This window comes from Molossus molossus, unplaced genomic scaffold (assembly GCF_014108415.1).
Source record: "Molossus molossus isolate mMolMol1 unplaced genomic scaffold, mMolMol1.p scaffold_m16_p_18, whole genome shotgun sequence".
NCBI lineage: Eukaryota > Metazoa > Chordata > Mammalia > Chiroptera > Molossidae > Molossus > Molossus molossus.
Genome location: NW_023425353.1, coordinates 39,489,448 through 39,506,092, shown reverse-complemented (window position 1 = coordinate 39,506,092; position 16,645 = coordinate 39,489,448). Strand labels below are relative to the sequence as shown.

The 16,645-nt window shown below is 37.7% G+C and overlaps 1 protein-coding gene across 2 annotated transcripts in view; it reads left to right on the top strand.

Moving 5' to 3' along the window:
• Positions 1-195: 195 nt before the first annotated feature.
• Positions 196-16,645, top strand: part of HACL1 (2-hydroxyacyl-CoA lyase 1) — a 36,517-nt gene continuing 20,067 nt past the window's right edge. The window contains exons 1-8 of one of the 2 annotated variants that reach the window (XM_036267245.1): positions 196-342; positions 529-633; positions 6,398-6,438; positions 7,034-7,114; positions 8,638-8,710; positions 10,650-10,727; positions 13,030-13,124; positions 14,684-14,796. In XM_036267245.1, coding sequence (XP_036123138.1) covers positions 253-342; positions 529-633; positions 6,398-6,438; positions 7,034-7,114; positions 8,638-8,710; positions 10,650-10,727; positions 13,030-13,124; positions 14,684-14,796 — 676 coding nt within the window. In that variant the 5' untranslated portion in view covers positions 196-252. Of the gene's footprint in view, positions 343-528; positions 634-6,397; positions 6,439-7,033; positions 7,115-8,637; positions 8,711-10,649; positions 10,728-13,029; positions 13,125-14,683; positions 14,797-16,645 lie in introns of those variants that run through there. The other variant, XM_036267246.1, reaches the window with a different exon arrangement.

The following is a 16,645-nucleotide window of genomic DNA, read 5'->3' as shown; positions in this document are numbered from 1 at the left end:
GCCTCCTGACACCGACTCCGCGAATGGAGGCGCGGGCAAAAGGCCAACAGGGTTCTGATTGGAGACAGCGTGTAGGTATAGTCTCACCCCCAGAGCGTGGACTAATTTTAGCCCCGCCTCTCCTTCCCGTTGTTTAAAGCTGTTGGTTGCCCTCCTGTCCATCAGAGGAGGTGTCTCCTGGGTCCTTGTGCAGGGCCACTCCGTGTCACTTTGCTGCCGACTGTGAGAGCGTGTTGAACTTTTGGGTGGGAGATGTCGGGAAAGAACTTAGCAGAGCCCGGCGACAGTAGCGAGGAGCAGGTGTCTGGTGCGACAGTCATCGCCCAGGCCCTGAAAGCGCAAGTACGATTGACTTGCCCAGAGGAGGCGGCTCCTACGGCAGCCGGCGGGGGCCGAGCTGTGTGGGAGACCAGGACCACGGTGGGAGTGGGAAGGAGGGAGGTTCGCGTGGGATTTTCCTTTTAGCACCCCCGGGGGAACCGTGTGGCCGGGCCCGGGCTTGTAGCCTCCTGCTCTTGATTTCCCCAGGATGTGAAGTACATGTTTGGCATCGTAGGCATCCCAGTGACCGAAATCGCCATTGCTGCCCAGCAACTGGGCATCAGATACGTCGGGATGAGGAATGAGCAAGCGGTAAGTTTGGACGCTGGGAGCCCAGGGCATGTTTTTACTGATTAATAATGGCAGATATTCGTTGCAGACACTCATTACGACTATTCTGATACTTTCCACGTACCAATCACAACAGCTTAATGAGGCTAGAACTATTCATCCTAGTAGATGAGAAAAGTGAGACACACAGAGGTTCAGTAACTTGCCTGAGGCGACAACTGTTATGGTGGAGTCAGGGTTTGAACCCAGGTACTCTGGGTCTGGAGTCCGTGCTCTTACATTATACACTACTGTGCTCTGCCAAGTGTAGCGTCAGAATTGGGACAGTTTCCAGGTCTGAATATGGGTCCCCTGTCCTTCACTCATAACTACCTGTTATGTGTTTATTTCTGTGTATTATTTGTCTTCTCTGACTTCCTGTTAGTCTGTGAGCTCCAGGAGGACAGGGATATTATTTCTTCTTGACACATCTGTATCCCCTAGGTAGTTCCTGTGCATGATGGGTACTCAGAATACCTGCAGTATGAATGGGTGAAGGCCAGCTCTCATGTTATATAGCAGGTGGCCCTGTATATATCACAGATGGTACAGCCATGATTGGAACACAGGTGTCCTAAATCCCGGTCCAGTGCTTGTTCCACCACAACACGCTGCCACTTTTCTTTTATTTTTTTATGCTCACCGGAGAATATTTTTTCATTTATCTTCAGGTAGAAAGGGGGGTGGGGGGGTGAAGAGAGAGAGACATCGACTGGTTGCCTCCCACATGACCCAACCAGGGCTGGAGACTGAACTGCAACCGAGGTAGGTGTCCTTGACCGAAATCGAACCCACAGCTCTTTGGTCTGAGCCAAACTGGCGAGGGGGCCACTTTTCTTAGAGGCTTATTTGGAAGCGTGAGAAATGAAGATAGGACATTTTGTCAACCCAATCTCAGTTCTTCCTCTGTCAACGCAGCCTCACCCTTCTCTCAGAAATTCTGGTTTCAAGATCAAGAACCCACTTCTGCAATGTCATATACTATCAGTCCATCTAAAGTGAACTATTTCTGCCCAGCTGATGTGGCTCAGTGGTTGAGCGTTGACCCATGCACCAAGAGGTCGCCGGTTCGGTTCCGGGTCAGGACACTTGCCCAGGTTGTGGGCCTGATCCCCAGTGGGGGCATGTAGGAGGCAGCCAATCAGTGTTCTCTCTCATTGATATTTCTATGTCTCTCTCCCTCTCCCTTCCTCTCTCTCTAAAATCAATAAAGAAAAAATAAAATAAAATAAAGCTAACTATTCCTGCTTTCCACTCCCACTGTTGCCCTCTAATTCAGGCTCTTGCCACCTCTTGCCCAGACAGGTACTTTGATATCCTTAAGTGGTGCTCTTCCTCTGTCATTGAATTTGAGTCCCTGGAGAGCAGGAATTGTGGTTCATTTGTTTTGTCCCCATAGTGCCTGGCTTAGTTAGGGCTTTTGCATGATGTGGATACTTAGTACATTTTTATTAAATAAGTGACATTCCTTATCTATAAGGTTTGAGAATTGTGTATGTGTATGTGTGTATATTTTATCTTAAAGCTAATAGATCTTGTTTGTGTTGCTTCTACCTTCTTTTCTTAGTTGGAACAACATTCTGTTCTTTCATCTATATGAGAAAATGAAGCTGATGACCTATTAAGGGAACTTATAGTTTACTGTTTTTCCAGTGGTGGGATGTCTGGTTTCTTCATACAGCAAATATTTATTGAGTACTACATGTCAAGGGCTGTGTTTCATAACCTGTGGTAGATATAAAGAAGCAGTGAAGTTTAGTCTTGATCTTCAAGTTGATTACAGTCTGGGAAGGTAAGGACAGGACATACTAAAAAAAAAAATGTATCTGGTATAGTAATTCAGAATAGATACATGTATAGTGAACAGAACATATAGAGGGTGACCAGTTCTCTTTGAGTAGTACAGAGAAGATTACCTGTAGAGGCAATGTTTGCTCATACTGTTCCATCAAGATAGCTTAAAGGCACGGTGGCCAGTAAAACCGGATAGGTAGGCTGAGGGGAAGATGTAGAGAATCTATAGCTGGAAAAGGAGTGTGGAATTTTTTCAATAGGCACTTGTTGAGACTGTAAAGATTTTTATAAATAGGTGGGCAACATAATTAGATTTGTACTTTAGAAAGATGATTTTTGTGGTAGTATAGAGCATGGATCAGAAAGGCAGCTTGAAGATTTATTTCAGTCCCCATAAGCTTAGTTGCAGGCCTCCTTAGGTCCCAGGTGCTTTGTTTGGGTACTCCACTGGGTATGGAGATGAAGGACAGTTCCTGTCCTTGAGGAGCTTATAAACCAGCTGTAGAGATTTTGGGCTTGCTTAACTGAGTAGGTGGATCATAGTGCCATTGACTCAGATGGGGAATACAGAACGAAGAGCCAATTTGGAGGGAAAAGGTAATGAGTTCAAATTTAGACATAATGAGTTTGAGATGCCTGTAGGACATTCCCAGTGCATATGCCCCTCAGTCAACCTGACTCTTTGTAGCAGTCAAAGGAAGACTTAGCTAGAGAATGTGAAACCAGGTTCAGAAGCCATTCAAGAAGAAGAAAAGGTCTTGGCATCCAAGTGCATATCTGTACTAAAGAGAAAGGTGTAGTTGGTTGTGACCTGTCTTTCATTAGACCCTTAGATTAATCAAGACACATACGGACCCCTTTTCCAGGAAGTAGGCAGACTGTTAGGAAAGTAAGTGTTATTGAGAGCTTACTGTGTACAGCCACTACTTTGATTATTTTGCATGTATTAACTGATTCCATTATCACAGCAATGCTATAAATTATGTTCATTTTATAGATGAGGAAGCCAGGGTACAGAGTAACATGCTAAAATTACACAGTGGAAATTAGGGGAGCTGAGATTTTAGTCAAAACAGTTTGATTCCAGAGTCTTCTCTCTTAAGCACTACAAATGCTATTCTGCCTGTGAGTGGAGGTAATTTGGTAAAGAAATAGATATATTTTTTAAAAATATATCTTTTTATTGATTTTAGAGAGAGAGAGATAGAAAAGGAGAGAGAGAGAAACATTGATGAGAGAGAACCAAGGATTGGGCTGCCTCCTGCATGGCCCCCACCAGGATCAAGCCTGTAACCCAGGCATGTGCCCTGACCAGGAATTGAACCGGTGACCTCTTGGTGCGTGGGACAACGCTCATCCAACTGAGCCACACTGGCCAAGTTGACAAATAGATTTTTTTATGATCATAAAACCAGTTCCTTTTCAACTTTGACACCTATTACCAGAGGAATATAATTTTTGTTATATGTTGTTTTGTATTTTGCATTCTGCACAAGATTTTTTACCCTGCTTTATTTAATAAGTGGGCAGTGCTCCTCATTGTCCAAATAAGTGTTCTTATTGCAACAGATATTTCATTTTATGCATTGCATGTCTTAGGTGTTGTCTTATTATTGTTCTATGTGAATTTGGCCTTATGTACAAAAGGGAGAAGTGATAAGGGCCAATAGAGAACAGCAGCGCAGAAACAGTGCAGTTTTTTCGGTGGGCATATGGTAGTTGTGCCCGTTAAGATTATGATTCTTTATTTATTACTTTTTAAAATCCTCACCCGAGAATATGTTTATTGATTTTTAGAGAGAGGAAGGAAGAAAGAGAGAGGGAGGGAGAGGAAAAAACATCTCTTGGTTGCCTCCTGTATGGGCCCCAGTTGGGGATCGAACCTGCAACCTAGGTATGTGCCCTAACTGGGAATTGAACCCACAACCTTTTGGAGTATGGGATGACACTCCAACCAACTGAGCCACCCAGCCAGGGCTCATTATAGTTTATTTGTCAATTTTTACACTTATGTCCTTAACGTGGATTTATTTAAGTTCAGTATACCATATATAAAGTTGATTGGAGGGCCCTGGCCAGGTAGGTCAGTTGGTTAGAACGTCCACCTAATATGCCAGTGGTGTGGGTTCAATCCCCAGTCAGAGAAACATCCAATGAATGCATAAATAAGTGGAACATCAAATCAATGTTTCTCTCTCTCTCTTTCTCCCTCCATGTTTTATTTCAATTTCTTTCCTTTCTCTCTCTAAAATAAATAAATAAATAAATAAATAAATAAATAAATAAATAAATAGTTGAATGGAGGTTAAAAAATACCCAGTTTATTATTATTATTATTTTAAAAGAGAGAGAAGAAATAATACTGGAAAAAATTATGTCCCAGACTAAGAAGAAGGATTTTTCCAGGCTTTCTTGTATTTAATTTAGCACCTCCCCTTTCTTCCCATTATGAACTGAAGTACACTTTAAAAGTAAAAACTAACCATTTGCAGGCCATGAAGGAAATCTCAAAGGATTAAAAACATACGGTAGCTCTGGCCAGTTTGGCTCAGCGGTTAGAGCGTCAGCCTGCAGTCCGGAGAGACCCGGGTTTGGTTCCCGCTAAGGGCATGTACCTCAGTTGCAGTTTGTCCCTGGCCCTGGTTGGGTTGTGCGGGTGGCAGCCACTCGATGTGTCCCTTTCACGTCGATGTTTCTCTTTCTCTTTCTCTTCCTCTCTCTCCCTCCCACTCTGTCTGAACAAAAAATGGAAAAATGTCCTCAGGTGAGGATAAAAAACAAAAACATATGGTATATGTAACCTGACCATATGGAAATAAGCAAGAGTTGAGTAACAGAAAGATAACTAGAAAATCCCCAAACATTTGAAAATTAAATAACACATTTGATACTTTGTAAATATTTGAAAAGATTAATAAAATCAATAAACTTCAGGGTAGACTGATCAAGAATAAAAGAAAAAATACAATTTACTAATACCACAAATGAAAAAGGAGACATCACTATGGACCAATGTGTTGAAGAAGAAATCACAATGGAAAATAGAAAATATTTTGAATTGAATGATGATGAAAAAATGAGATACCAAACTTGTGATAGCTAAAGCAATTCTTAGAGGAAATAGTTTCAAATGCATCTATTGGTAAAGAAGATTAAAAAAACCAATGCTCGCCCTGGCCAGTTTGGCTCAGCGGTTAGAGCGTCGGCCTGCGGTCCGGAGAGACCCGGGTTCGGTTCCCGCTAAGGGCACGTACTTCGGTTGCAGTTTGTCCCCGGCCCTGGTTGGTCGTGCGGGTGGCAGCCACTCGATGTGTCCCTTCACATCGATGTTTCTCTCTCTCTCTCCCTTCCTCTCTCTCCCTCCCACTCTATCTGTACAAAAAATGGAAAAATATCCTCGGGTGAGGATAAAAAAAAAAAAAAAAAAGAAAAAACCAATGCTCTAAGTTTAAATTTTAAGAAGCTAGAAAGAAAACTAAATTAAATGCAAAATTAAAGGAGTAAAATAATAAATATAAGAGTAAAAATAGGTGAAATAGAAAACAAATGAACAACAGAAAATAATCAATGAAGTCAAAATTAGTTCTTTGAAAAGGTTGATACATTTGATAAATCCCAAGTAAGACTAGTAAAGAATAAAAGAGATAAAAACAAATTACCAATATTAGAAATAAAAAGCACATTCCTGTTGATCCTGAAGATATTTAAGCAATTGTAAGAGGATATTATGAATAAACTGGATCATAAGACAAATTCCTTGAAGTACTAAAGATTAGGTTCAGTATCTAAACCATTATTTGAAATTTATAGGCAGAACATTATTTGTTAAAATGGAAGGTGTTCCAATTTCTTCTTTACAATTGAGTTCTAGTCTCTTACTTAGTACATTAGTATATGTGTACTTACCACAAGGATCCCAGTATGCTCAAGTCCCAGTGTTTTTTCTTTGTAGGCTTGTTATGCTGCCTCTGCGATTGGATATCTGACAGGCAGGTAAACTAAAGTATTTGTTTTACTTCAATTTCTTTTAAAGGCTGTTTTAATCAAAGTTTCCTAAGAAAATATAAATGTAAAGTGACAATCTGAATTATATGATTATACCGTTTCCTTGGGGTTTTAAACTTTAGAAAGTTGTTTAGGGTAAAGCATTTAAGTTCAATTTAAAAAATTTGGACAGAACACTACATTTCAGAATCTCTGTCAGAAATCAATTGACATTATATTTACTTGTTAAGAAAAAAAATTAAAAACACTTCTTTTTTTCATTAAAAAATGTACTCAGTAGTCAGAATTTTGCTTTTGTATGTAGTCAGTGTGATTTAGCCAAATATAATAGGAGAAAAATATGAAGAGGTTAGTGAAATACAATGTGAAGATGATAGGTACCTTATTTCTTGCAGGAAGACTGATATCTTTCTTTTTTTTTTTCTAATTCAAAAATATTTTAATAATTGTTTTACCAATTGTAGAAAGATCTATATGTCCCTTCCTTTTAAGTCCAAGAAGGTTACCATGTTTTACCCTAAGTGGTATGAATCAAGTATTGCATTTGACCTACTTTTAATAAGATGAATTGTTTTACTTTTAGGCCGGGAGTATGCCTTGTTGTTTCTGGCCCGGGTCTCGTGCACGCCTTGGGTGGTATGGCAAATGCAAACATGAACTGTTGGTAATTAGATTGTTATTATTGAAAACATTTTCTCAAAAATGTCAGTGCATGATTTTATGTGGTGGAGCAACTGCTGATCTGGGGTGGGAAGACTTGGAATCAAATGCTTAAGAGAATTGCTTAGTAAAAAATAAATTAAGAAAAATATGAGGAAGAACATTTAAAACTATCATTAATTCCTTTACCTAGAGATAAACACTGTTAACATCTTGGAATACCCATATATAGGGGTGGACAAAAGTAGATTTACAGTTGTTTTTATGGAAAAAGACATGCGGGTTATGATTATTACAATAGCTTTATTAACTCAAAAGAATGTCACAATGGCAAAAATCCCCTACTTTTGCCCACCCCTGTATATCTATATCTATATATGTAGGTGAATGTATGCATCATTTTCTTTAAGTGAAGAATTAATTTTTAAAGATCCCAGATCAGCATTCAAGAATGTATTTAAGCCATGGCCAGTTTGGTTCAGCTGTTAGAGCGTCGGCCTGCGGACCAGAGAGTCCTGGGTTCGGTTCCCACTAATGGCACGTACCTCAGTTGCAGTTTGTCCCCGGCCCTGGTTAAGATCGTGTGGGTAGCAACCACTTGGTATGTCTCTCTCACATCGATGTTTTCTCCCCCGCCCCCCACCTCCATTCCACTCTATCTGAAGATAAATGCAAAAATGTTCTCGGGTGAGGATAAAAAAAAACAAAAAGTAAAACAAAACAAAAAGAATGTATTTAATTCTTCATCTTTTCTTACATAATTAGCAAGGTAATTGAAATTCTTTTATTTATTGAGTTTGTTTTATAAGCTGCTTAGTACTTACTCTTTGACCTTGTCCTTAACCCCATCTATGGTACTTGACCAATAAGTTAATGTTAAATGGATTATCTTTTCATCATTTCATAAAGTGTGCAATCTTCCTAGTGGGAAGGGCATTGTTTTCCTTCTTGCCCTGTGTTTCTTATAGTTCTTTCTACCCTTTCTTCCTTTCTGGTCTTTCTCTTTCTTATTTACTTTTGGGTCTGATATTTTTTTTTAAATAAGTTTAGCTTTGCCACATTCTTTTTCTTCTTCTTGAAGGATAACTATTTTATTGCTGAGGAATTTCCCTTATTCTGCCATTTTCAAGTAGACTCACTTAGGAAAGTGTGAAAAAAATTTTCTTCTCTTAATCCCAAAAATAATAGGAAGGGCATACAAATGAATTTTATATTACCACACCTAGAAGTTTAGCATCAGCATCCAAAAGGGGCGGAGGAGAGAGTGGCATGGAGGAAAAACATTCACCATAAATTTCTGAAAATGAAAAACATTTACTACAGATGATTCTGAAATTGAGGAAGGGTTCTCTCACATCAGCTTATTTCCTAAATCTTTTAAAATCTATAGTTTTTAAGGGAAAATGTAATTCTCATTCTCTTTTTTAACATTCATTGAGTGTTTATTATTAATTAGCCACTCTGCTGAGTATTTTACAAGTTGATCTAATCTGTAATTCTCTCTTTTAAAAAAAATGAATATTTCAGGCCCTTGATTGTGATTGGCGGTTCCTCTGAAAGAAGTCAGGAGACAATGGGGGCCTTCCAGGAGTTCCCTCAGGTACTCGCTCTGAGAGTTTCCTCTTGAGTTCAGTAGCATAATTACACACTAGTGAGATTTATGGAGAAGAACATTGTATGTCAACTATAAGTTTTAAATAAATAAATGCATGAAAGATTTATGGAGAAGAAATAAAAGTCCTGTCTACAAAATAAAGAATTAAAATGAAAGAGAGTTGCCAGAAGTAATTTAAAGGTAAAATTCCTGAACTACAAGACAATTTCAGTGTGGATATTATGAAAGCTTAGGCTCTGCTTACAAGCAGTCTTCTAAGAAATATACCTGTTTGTCAGGCTTTTAAATTCTAAAAATAGGTTCTTCAAAGAGTCAAAAGAATAAAAGTGGTTTTGGACTATGCCTCTCCGACTTTGGGAAATAAAATGTTGAGAGGAAAAATCCTATTCAAAATAACTACCGGTACTGTGGACAAGTTTGTTTTTGTTTTTGTTTTTTTTTTATCCTCACCCGAGGACATTTTTCCATTTTTTGTTCAGGTAGAGTGGGAGGGAGAGAGAGGAACAGAGAGAGAGAGAGAAACATCGATGCGAAAGGAACACATCGAGTGGCTGCCACCCACACAACCGACCAGGGCCGGGGACAAACTGCAACCGAGGTACGCGCCCTTAGCGGGAACCGAACCCGGGTCTCTCAGGACCGCAGGCCGACGCTCTAACCGCTGAGCCAAACCGGCCAGGGCGACAAGTTTGTTTTTATTTTGGAAGGCTAAAGGAAAGTATTTGAACATTTTTAAGAACTTGAAAAAATTTGTCAATGAATGCTACAGTTTTAAGAATAGTTGTAGAAGGCAAATAGGTGAGAGTGAATGATTATTAACACTTAAGATATGAATATATTTAAGCATTTACAGCACAAAGTTAAAACCATTAGGCAAAATGCGTCAGTACATCTGGAATCGTGAGAACTTCAAAATATAAATATATAATTTTGTACATGATTTAAACTAGATATTAATATAAAAAAACACTATATTTTTATACTCTTGAAAGGTAATTGAAGTTTTACCTAGTTAACAGTAGAGAATAACAATAGTTATTTAAAAGATGCTGATATATGTATTTGAAAAATAAGTAGAGTAGATAAGTATGTAAAAGAAAATTTAAAGTTACTACAAAAACTTTATAGATAAAAAGAAGCAGAGGATAATGTCCATTACAAATATTTTTTCCTGAAAAGGAAAATAATAGAAGTTTATTAGATGAAATTAAAAGTTTGAAGAGAAAGATCCAAATATCAGTTTCTTGTAGAAATATTTAAAATTAAACGACATGACTATGAACAGACTGACAGTTGGGGAGTAATCTTAATTGTATCATGCTTGTGGGACTAAGATTACTAGTTCCATAGATTTTATACCAAGAAGTATCAAGAGAAACAGTTTCTATATAATGCTTCAAAGTACATTAAATAGTGAAAAATTAACACTACTGAATTTACATGACTCAAACAGCATACCAACAAAATATACACCAGGAAAACTGGCAAAAATGTAAGAATAGATTAATATTGTAACTAGATGTAACAGATGAAGTTGTGTATTCCTGGCTGTGGAATTTATGGGTCTAAGGATATACTTATATTAATTTTTACAAGACACTGTCAACTTCCCTTCCCATGTATACTCTCACCAGCAGTGAGTGCCTGTTTTCCTGTGTTGTGGTAAATGCTATGTATTATCTGAGTTTTTCATTTTTGCTAATTTGAGAAATGAAAATGGTGTCTTGTGTTGATTTGATTCCTGAATCTGAGGCAGAAATTTGATTTCGCTTTGCATAGGCTTTTAAGAAACAGTCCAGGTAATGCATTGTCTCCATCTTGCCTCAGAACACAATAGAAAGTAATGAATTAACATCTTGTCTTTCCTCAGAACAGTAATGTGGTCTGTGAACTGAATCTTAAGCGTTTTTCTTTTTGCATGTAGGTTGAAGCTTGTAGGTTATATAGTAAGTTCTCTGTCCGGCCAAGCAGCATAGCAGCTATTCCATCTGTCATCGAAAAGGTACGGTATTTAATTCAAGCCCTCCAAGTCACTGGCTTTTCTCAGTTGCTCATATCTGTGTCATTTTTATTCTCAGTTGAATGAGTAACAATTTGGAACATATTCAGATAGTTAAAAATAATATTATTAAAGAGATGTATACATAATCCTCACCTGAGGGTATTTTTTTCATTTATCTTCAGAGAGAGTGGGAGGGAGGGCAAGAGACAAACCACAACTGAGGTACGTGCCCTTGACCAGAACTGAACCCGCGACTCTTTGGTCCATAGGCCGAACTCCAACCACTGAGCCATACCAGCCAGGGCTAGAGATGTATACATTTTAATGTTCACTGACATATTTAATTATAGAAACAGATAAAATAAGTTATTTTTGAAAAAAAAAGTTCTTACTATACTTTAGTTAAAAAAATTTTTTTTAAATTATGGAAAAGTAAAAAGAAAGATAGAGTGGAACCCTAAGTGCCCTTTCTTTAATGCTTTTGCAAAAGATTGTTTTTGAAAATTAGTACCAATGCGTACAAACCTGTCTACTCAAACCAAAGAACTTATGTACATATATGCATAACCAACGGACACAGTGCAATAAGGGGGGGTGACATTTGTAATAAAAAATGAGTTAATTAAAAACAAACAAACATAAAACTCCCAAAATAATTTAAAAAACCAAGAAGAAAACATGACTTAGTTGATTAAACAGCATATTATAATTTTAGTTAACCAACTAAATTTATGTGAAGTTACATTTGAACTTTTTCAAAACCATGTGTTATAGAAATCATTTGACTCATGTTACAACATCACAGTTTCTGAAAACTGCCAAGTCATTAGGATTAGGAAGCACATGTCATGAAGACTTGTCTGACAGAACCCAGTAGATCATTTCTAAGACTAAAATGTAATAGAATGTGAATTTTAAAGCTATAAGCGAGTATTTACTTTCTTATCTCTATCCTTTTAAACAAAGATCTCTTTTATTTTTTTTGTACAGATAGAGTGGGAGGGAGAGAGAGGAAGGGAGAGAGAGAGAGAAACATCGACGTGAAGGGACACATCAAGTGGCTGCCACCCGCATGACCAACCAGGGCTGGGGACAAACTGCAACCGAAGTATGTGCCCTAAGCGGGAACCGAACCCGGGTCTCTTCGGACCGCAGGCCAACGCTCTAACCGCTGAGCCAAACCGGCCAGGGCTAAACAAAGATCTCTTTTAAAATACAGTAGAACCTTGAACAATATGAGTTTGAACTGTGCCAATCCACTTGTATGTGGATTTTTTCAATAAGTACATACAGTACTGAAAATGTATTTTCTCTGCTTTATGATTTTCCTAATAACACCTTTTCTAGCTTACAATATATAATACATATATTATATATGTATTGAGGAATACAATATATAATACATATATATATGTGTGTGTGGAATTGAGGAATACAATATATAATACATATATATATGTGTGTGTGTGTGTGTGAATTGACTGTTTATGTTATTGATAAGATCAAAAGTAGGCTATTTAGTAGTTAAGTTTTGGGAGAGTCAAAAGTTATACTTTTTTGCCCTGGCCAGTTTGGCTCAGCAGTTAGAGCATCAGCCCGTGGACCAGAGAGTCCTGGGTTTGGTTCCTGCTAAGGGCACGTACCTCGGTTGCAGTTTGTCTCTGGCCCCGGTTGGGGTCATGTAGGTGGCAACCACTGGATGTGTCTCTCTCACATTGATGTTTCTCTCTCTCTCTTCCTCCCTTTCTCCCTCCCACTTTATCTTAAGATTAATGCAAAAATGTCCTCGGGTGAGGATTAAAAAAAAAAGTTATACTTTTTTTTAATCCTTACCCAAGGTATTTTTCTATTTATCTTTATCTTCAGGTAGAGTGGGAGGGAGGGAGGGAGAGAGACATCGATGTGAGAGGGACACATCAGCTGGCTGCCTCCTGCTCTACCCTGACCAGGGCCAGGGACAAACTGCAACCTAGATACGTGCCCTTGACTGGAATCGAACCCGCGACTCTTCGGTCCACGGGCCAATGCTCTAACTGCTGAGCCAAACCGGCCGGGGTGAAAAGTTATACTTTTTGATTGCATTGGGGATCGGTGCCCCAACCCTAATTAACATTGTTTAAGGGTCAATTGTTTATAGAATTAATAGAGGGTACTTCACGTTTAATTAAAATTGTTCACTTCTCCAACTAAGGATGTCCAGAAAAATTAAAACTATTTATTTCATAGTTTTAAGCTTTGAGTGGAATATGATAATAAGGATTGAGATGTTTTAAACATTTTCTTCTATTTGCAATGAATTTAGGCGGTAAGGAGCAGTATTTACGGCCGTCCAGGTGCTTGCTATGTTGACATACCTGCAGATTTTGTGACTCTCCAGGTGAATGTGAATTCTATAAAGTGAGTAATAGTTAGGCTAGATTTTTTCTTAATTGTGTTATTATAATGTTTACCTTTAAAAAAATTTACTTAGCAATTTATAAGTTAATCTTAACTTTTGATGATTTAGTAATTGAACCGAATCCTAACCAGAGAGCTTCTCTAATTAACATTGTATTATTTAGTAATTATTTTGGGTTTAATTACTAAATCAAATACTTGGACCTTCCTGAACTCCTCATTTGAAATCATTCTTTCAGTACCCATAGATAATGCATCTTCATTAATGTAGTATGACTATTTAGAGTCTTTATAGTGTAAACCAAGAGGTGAGGGGACTGTTGAAAATTATTGGAACTCAACATAACAAATTTTAATCTGCCTGTCTCAGTGGTTTAAAAACATGCCAACGCCAGATGTTTATTCCTTAAATAAACACTGAGTGAACAGTAAGTACAGAAACATTTTTCACTGATATCTTAGTCACCCCTGTTAAGGATGTATACTTGGGTTAATGCATCACCCTGGGTACCACTTAGTGCATGCCTGCTATTGTGGGCCAAGTAGCCTTCTAGTGACTACAGAGAGAAAGTGGGCATTTCTGTATACTCAGTATACCAAAGAGTGGTTTCTATTTGGGAGAGTCAGACCAAAAGGATGTCTATGCTGCGTAATACCTGAACATGATACTCAAAATAATATTGGACTGGAGAGGGAGAGATGAGCCTCAGGTAAGTTAACTCTGTAAGCCTTCCTTAAAAATTCTGTGAAGATCTGAATGTCCTTTTTTTGTATTATAATGTTCAAGTTTTGAACAGTACGGTGTTCACTAATTAAAATAAATAAATTAAAACACTGAGGACTTGGTGTCCAGAAATACTTTACTATACAGTTTTAATATTTCTTTTACTAATGCATATTGTGGTACTAAAATATTGACTTATTCAGTGAGTGGAAATACAGTGAAGTAGTTAAAAGCATGGACTTTAGAGGCAGAATGACCTAGTTCTGTCCAGTCTCTGACCCCTACCCTGGTCCCTGGGCAAGTTACTTACTTTCTGAATTTTTTCCCCCCAGTGGTGAAATAAAGATAATGGTAATACCAAACATCATTGTTTTGAAATTTACATGAGAATAAATGGCACATAGTAGGTATTAAATATTAGCTTTTAGTATGTTTTTACTGTTACTACAACAACTACTACTGCAATGTAAAGCCATTAATTCACATTTCCTGAAAATGAAATTATACTCATTTGATTGACTATTAGATGACTAGTGAATAACTGTGAATTTATTAGATGTGATAAGTATATTTTGGTTATATAGGAGACAGTGTATCTTTTAGAACTGCATGGGGAAGTTTTTAAGTCTTGATGCCTATAATTTACTTTAAAATGGTTCAGGAAAAAAATTGTATATGCATGTTTGTGTGTGTTTATGAAGCAAATGTGGTAAAATGATGCTACTGTTCCATCTACAAGGTGGGAATATGGAATTTATTGTACTGTTTTTTTTCTACCTTTGTATATATTTGATATTTTCACAATAAAAAATTTGAAAGAACTCTTTATTTCCAGGTATGTGGAGTGTTGCATGCCACCTCCTGTTAGTATGGCAGAAGCTTCTGCTGTGCATAGGGCAGCCTCTGTCATTAGGAATGCCAAGCGTCCCCTTCTGATCATCGGGAAAGGTAGGTTGAACGGACTCTAAATCTTGCTAGGCTTTTGGAGGAATGCTGATTCTGTTTCCAAGTTGCCTTCATTATTAACATCCACTCTAATATTTGAAATGGGAACAAGAGTTCTCTTCATCCAGTAAAGCATTATTGACTAGTGTTTACATCATTGAATTGTTTTGGAATGCCCATTCTTGTCCTTTTAAGGGACTATCACCTGTTGCATTTCTTTGGTCTTATGAGTACAATGTGTTTTTTTCCATTATAAAAGAAAATTTATAAAAATGTTGGAAAAATCCAGAAAATTAGAAAGAAATCCCTTCATCCAAAAACAACCATTTTAAACAGGTAGTACTTTTCTATTGCTTTGGCGTGTATATTTTATATATTGTGATTATGAGTCATAGACAGTTTTATAGTCTACTTAATTCATTTAACATTGTAACAGCATTTTTGTCATGGTCTTAATTTTTTTTCCCCTAAATTTAATTTTTAATGTCTATCCATGTATATACTAACACTTTACTGGCGGATATGTAAATCTTTGCCAGTTTCTGTTTGTTTGTTCGTTTGTTTAGAATAGCTGTGACAAACATTTTTGTGCTTAAAGCTTTTCCCATATTTAGGAGATAATACAGATTCCCAAAAAGAAATTAGCTAAGTTAAAAGGTAATCATATTTTAAGGCTTTTGGTGTATATTGTCAAATTGGTTTCTCCTAGGTATTGTTCCAATTTTATACTCCTTTCGGCAATTTATTATGGTATTCATTCTTTGCTCTAGAACTGAGGAGGCTATGAATCTCTTATGACCATGTTAGTCAGTTGTGCATGACTAAGGAACTAGCTACATAGAAACTAAGAATTGTTTTAATGGAAATGGTGGACAACAGCAGGAAAAGGAAGTATGATGTTCTAGCTCTCTGAGCTTGGCAAACAACTGCTTTGAGTCTCAAAAACCTCACTTGTGAAAAAGAGATTTTTAACTACCTCAGCAGTATTGTTATACTTGAATAAACAATAAGTAGAAAGAGTTTAGTGGATGCTAGTTTTCATTCTTCCTCTAACCAATATTTAATGAGTGATTATAAGGCAGGGAGTATAGAAAACGTTTTTGAGGTATACCGAGGAGTCATGGTCCCCCTACCTACAGGGAGATAGACCTGGTAACAGATAAATGCAGTAGACTCTTAAGTGGTGTGTATAATGAGGTGAGGTGGATTCTCACGGGAAGCAGCAATTTGCTCATGTAGTTGGTTAGTGTGGACAGACTGCCCAGAAGAGATGACACTGAGGCTGCACCTTGAAAAAATGTGTGAAAGGTCACTGAGTGGACAAAGGGAATGAGGGCAGTTTGGGAAGAGAGAACTGGGTGGGCAAATATATTGCAGTAAGAAGGGGAATACAAGGAACCTTCCTGGATGAGAAAAAGGAACTACTTTTCATCCTACATGTATGAGAAAAGATTTTTCTAAGGTAGTTTTATGAGGGGAACATTATATTGAATCTGGACATACACTACTATTTACTGGGATTCAGTAGAGGGTTGTAAGTTCTGAATATGGAATAATATTTTACTAGCCCCGAAAAAGAGTATAAAACTAAATAACTGAAAAGAAATATAGTGGCCTTGATGACATTAGAAATGAAATCATCTCTATATTCAAACAGTGAATTGTTGAGTGTCACTGAAGTGGGGCATGTGGTTATTCTGCGGGCACACACACTGTACAGACAAATGAGATGTAGTTCACTTGGGTTAGTCCTGTTACCCTCACGGGCCTATGGAGAGATCTGCAGAGCTTTAGAAACGGATGCCCCTTGTTAGAATTTCTGTGCCTACACTGGGAGATTGCAGTCCAGGTT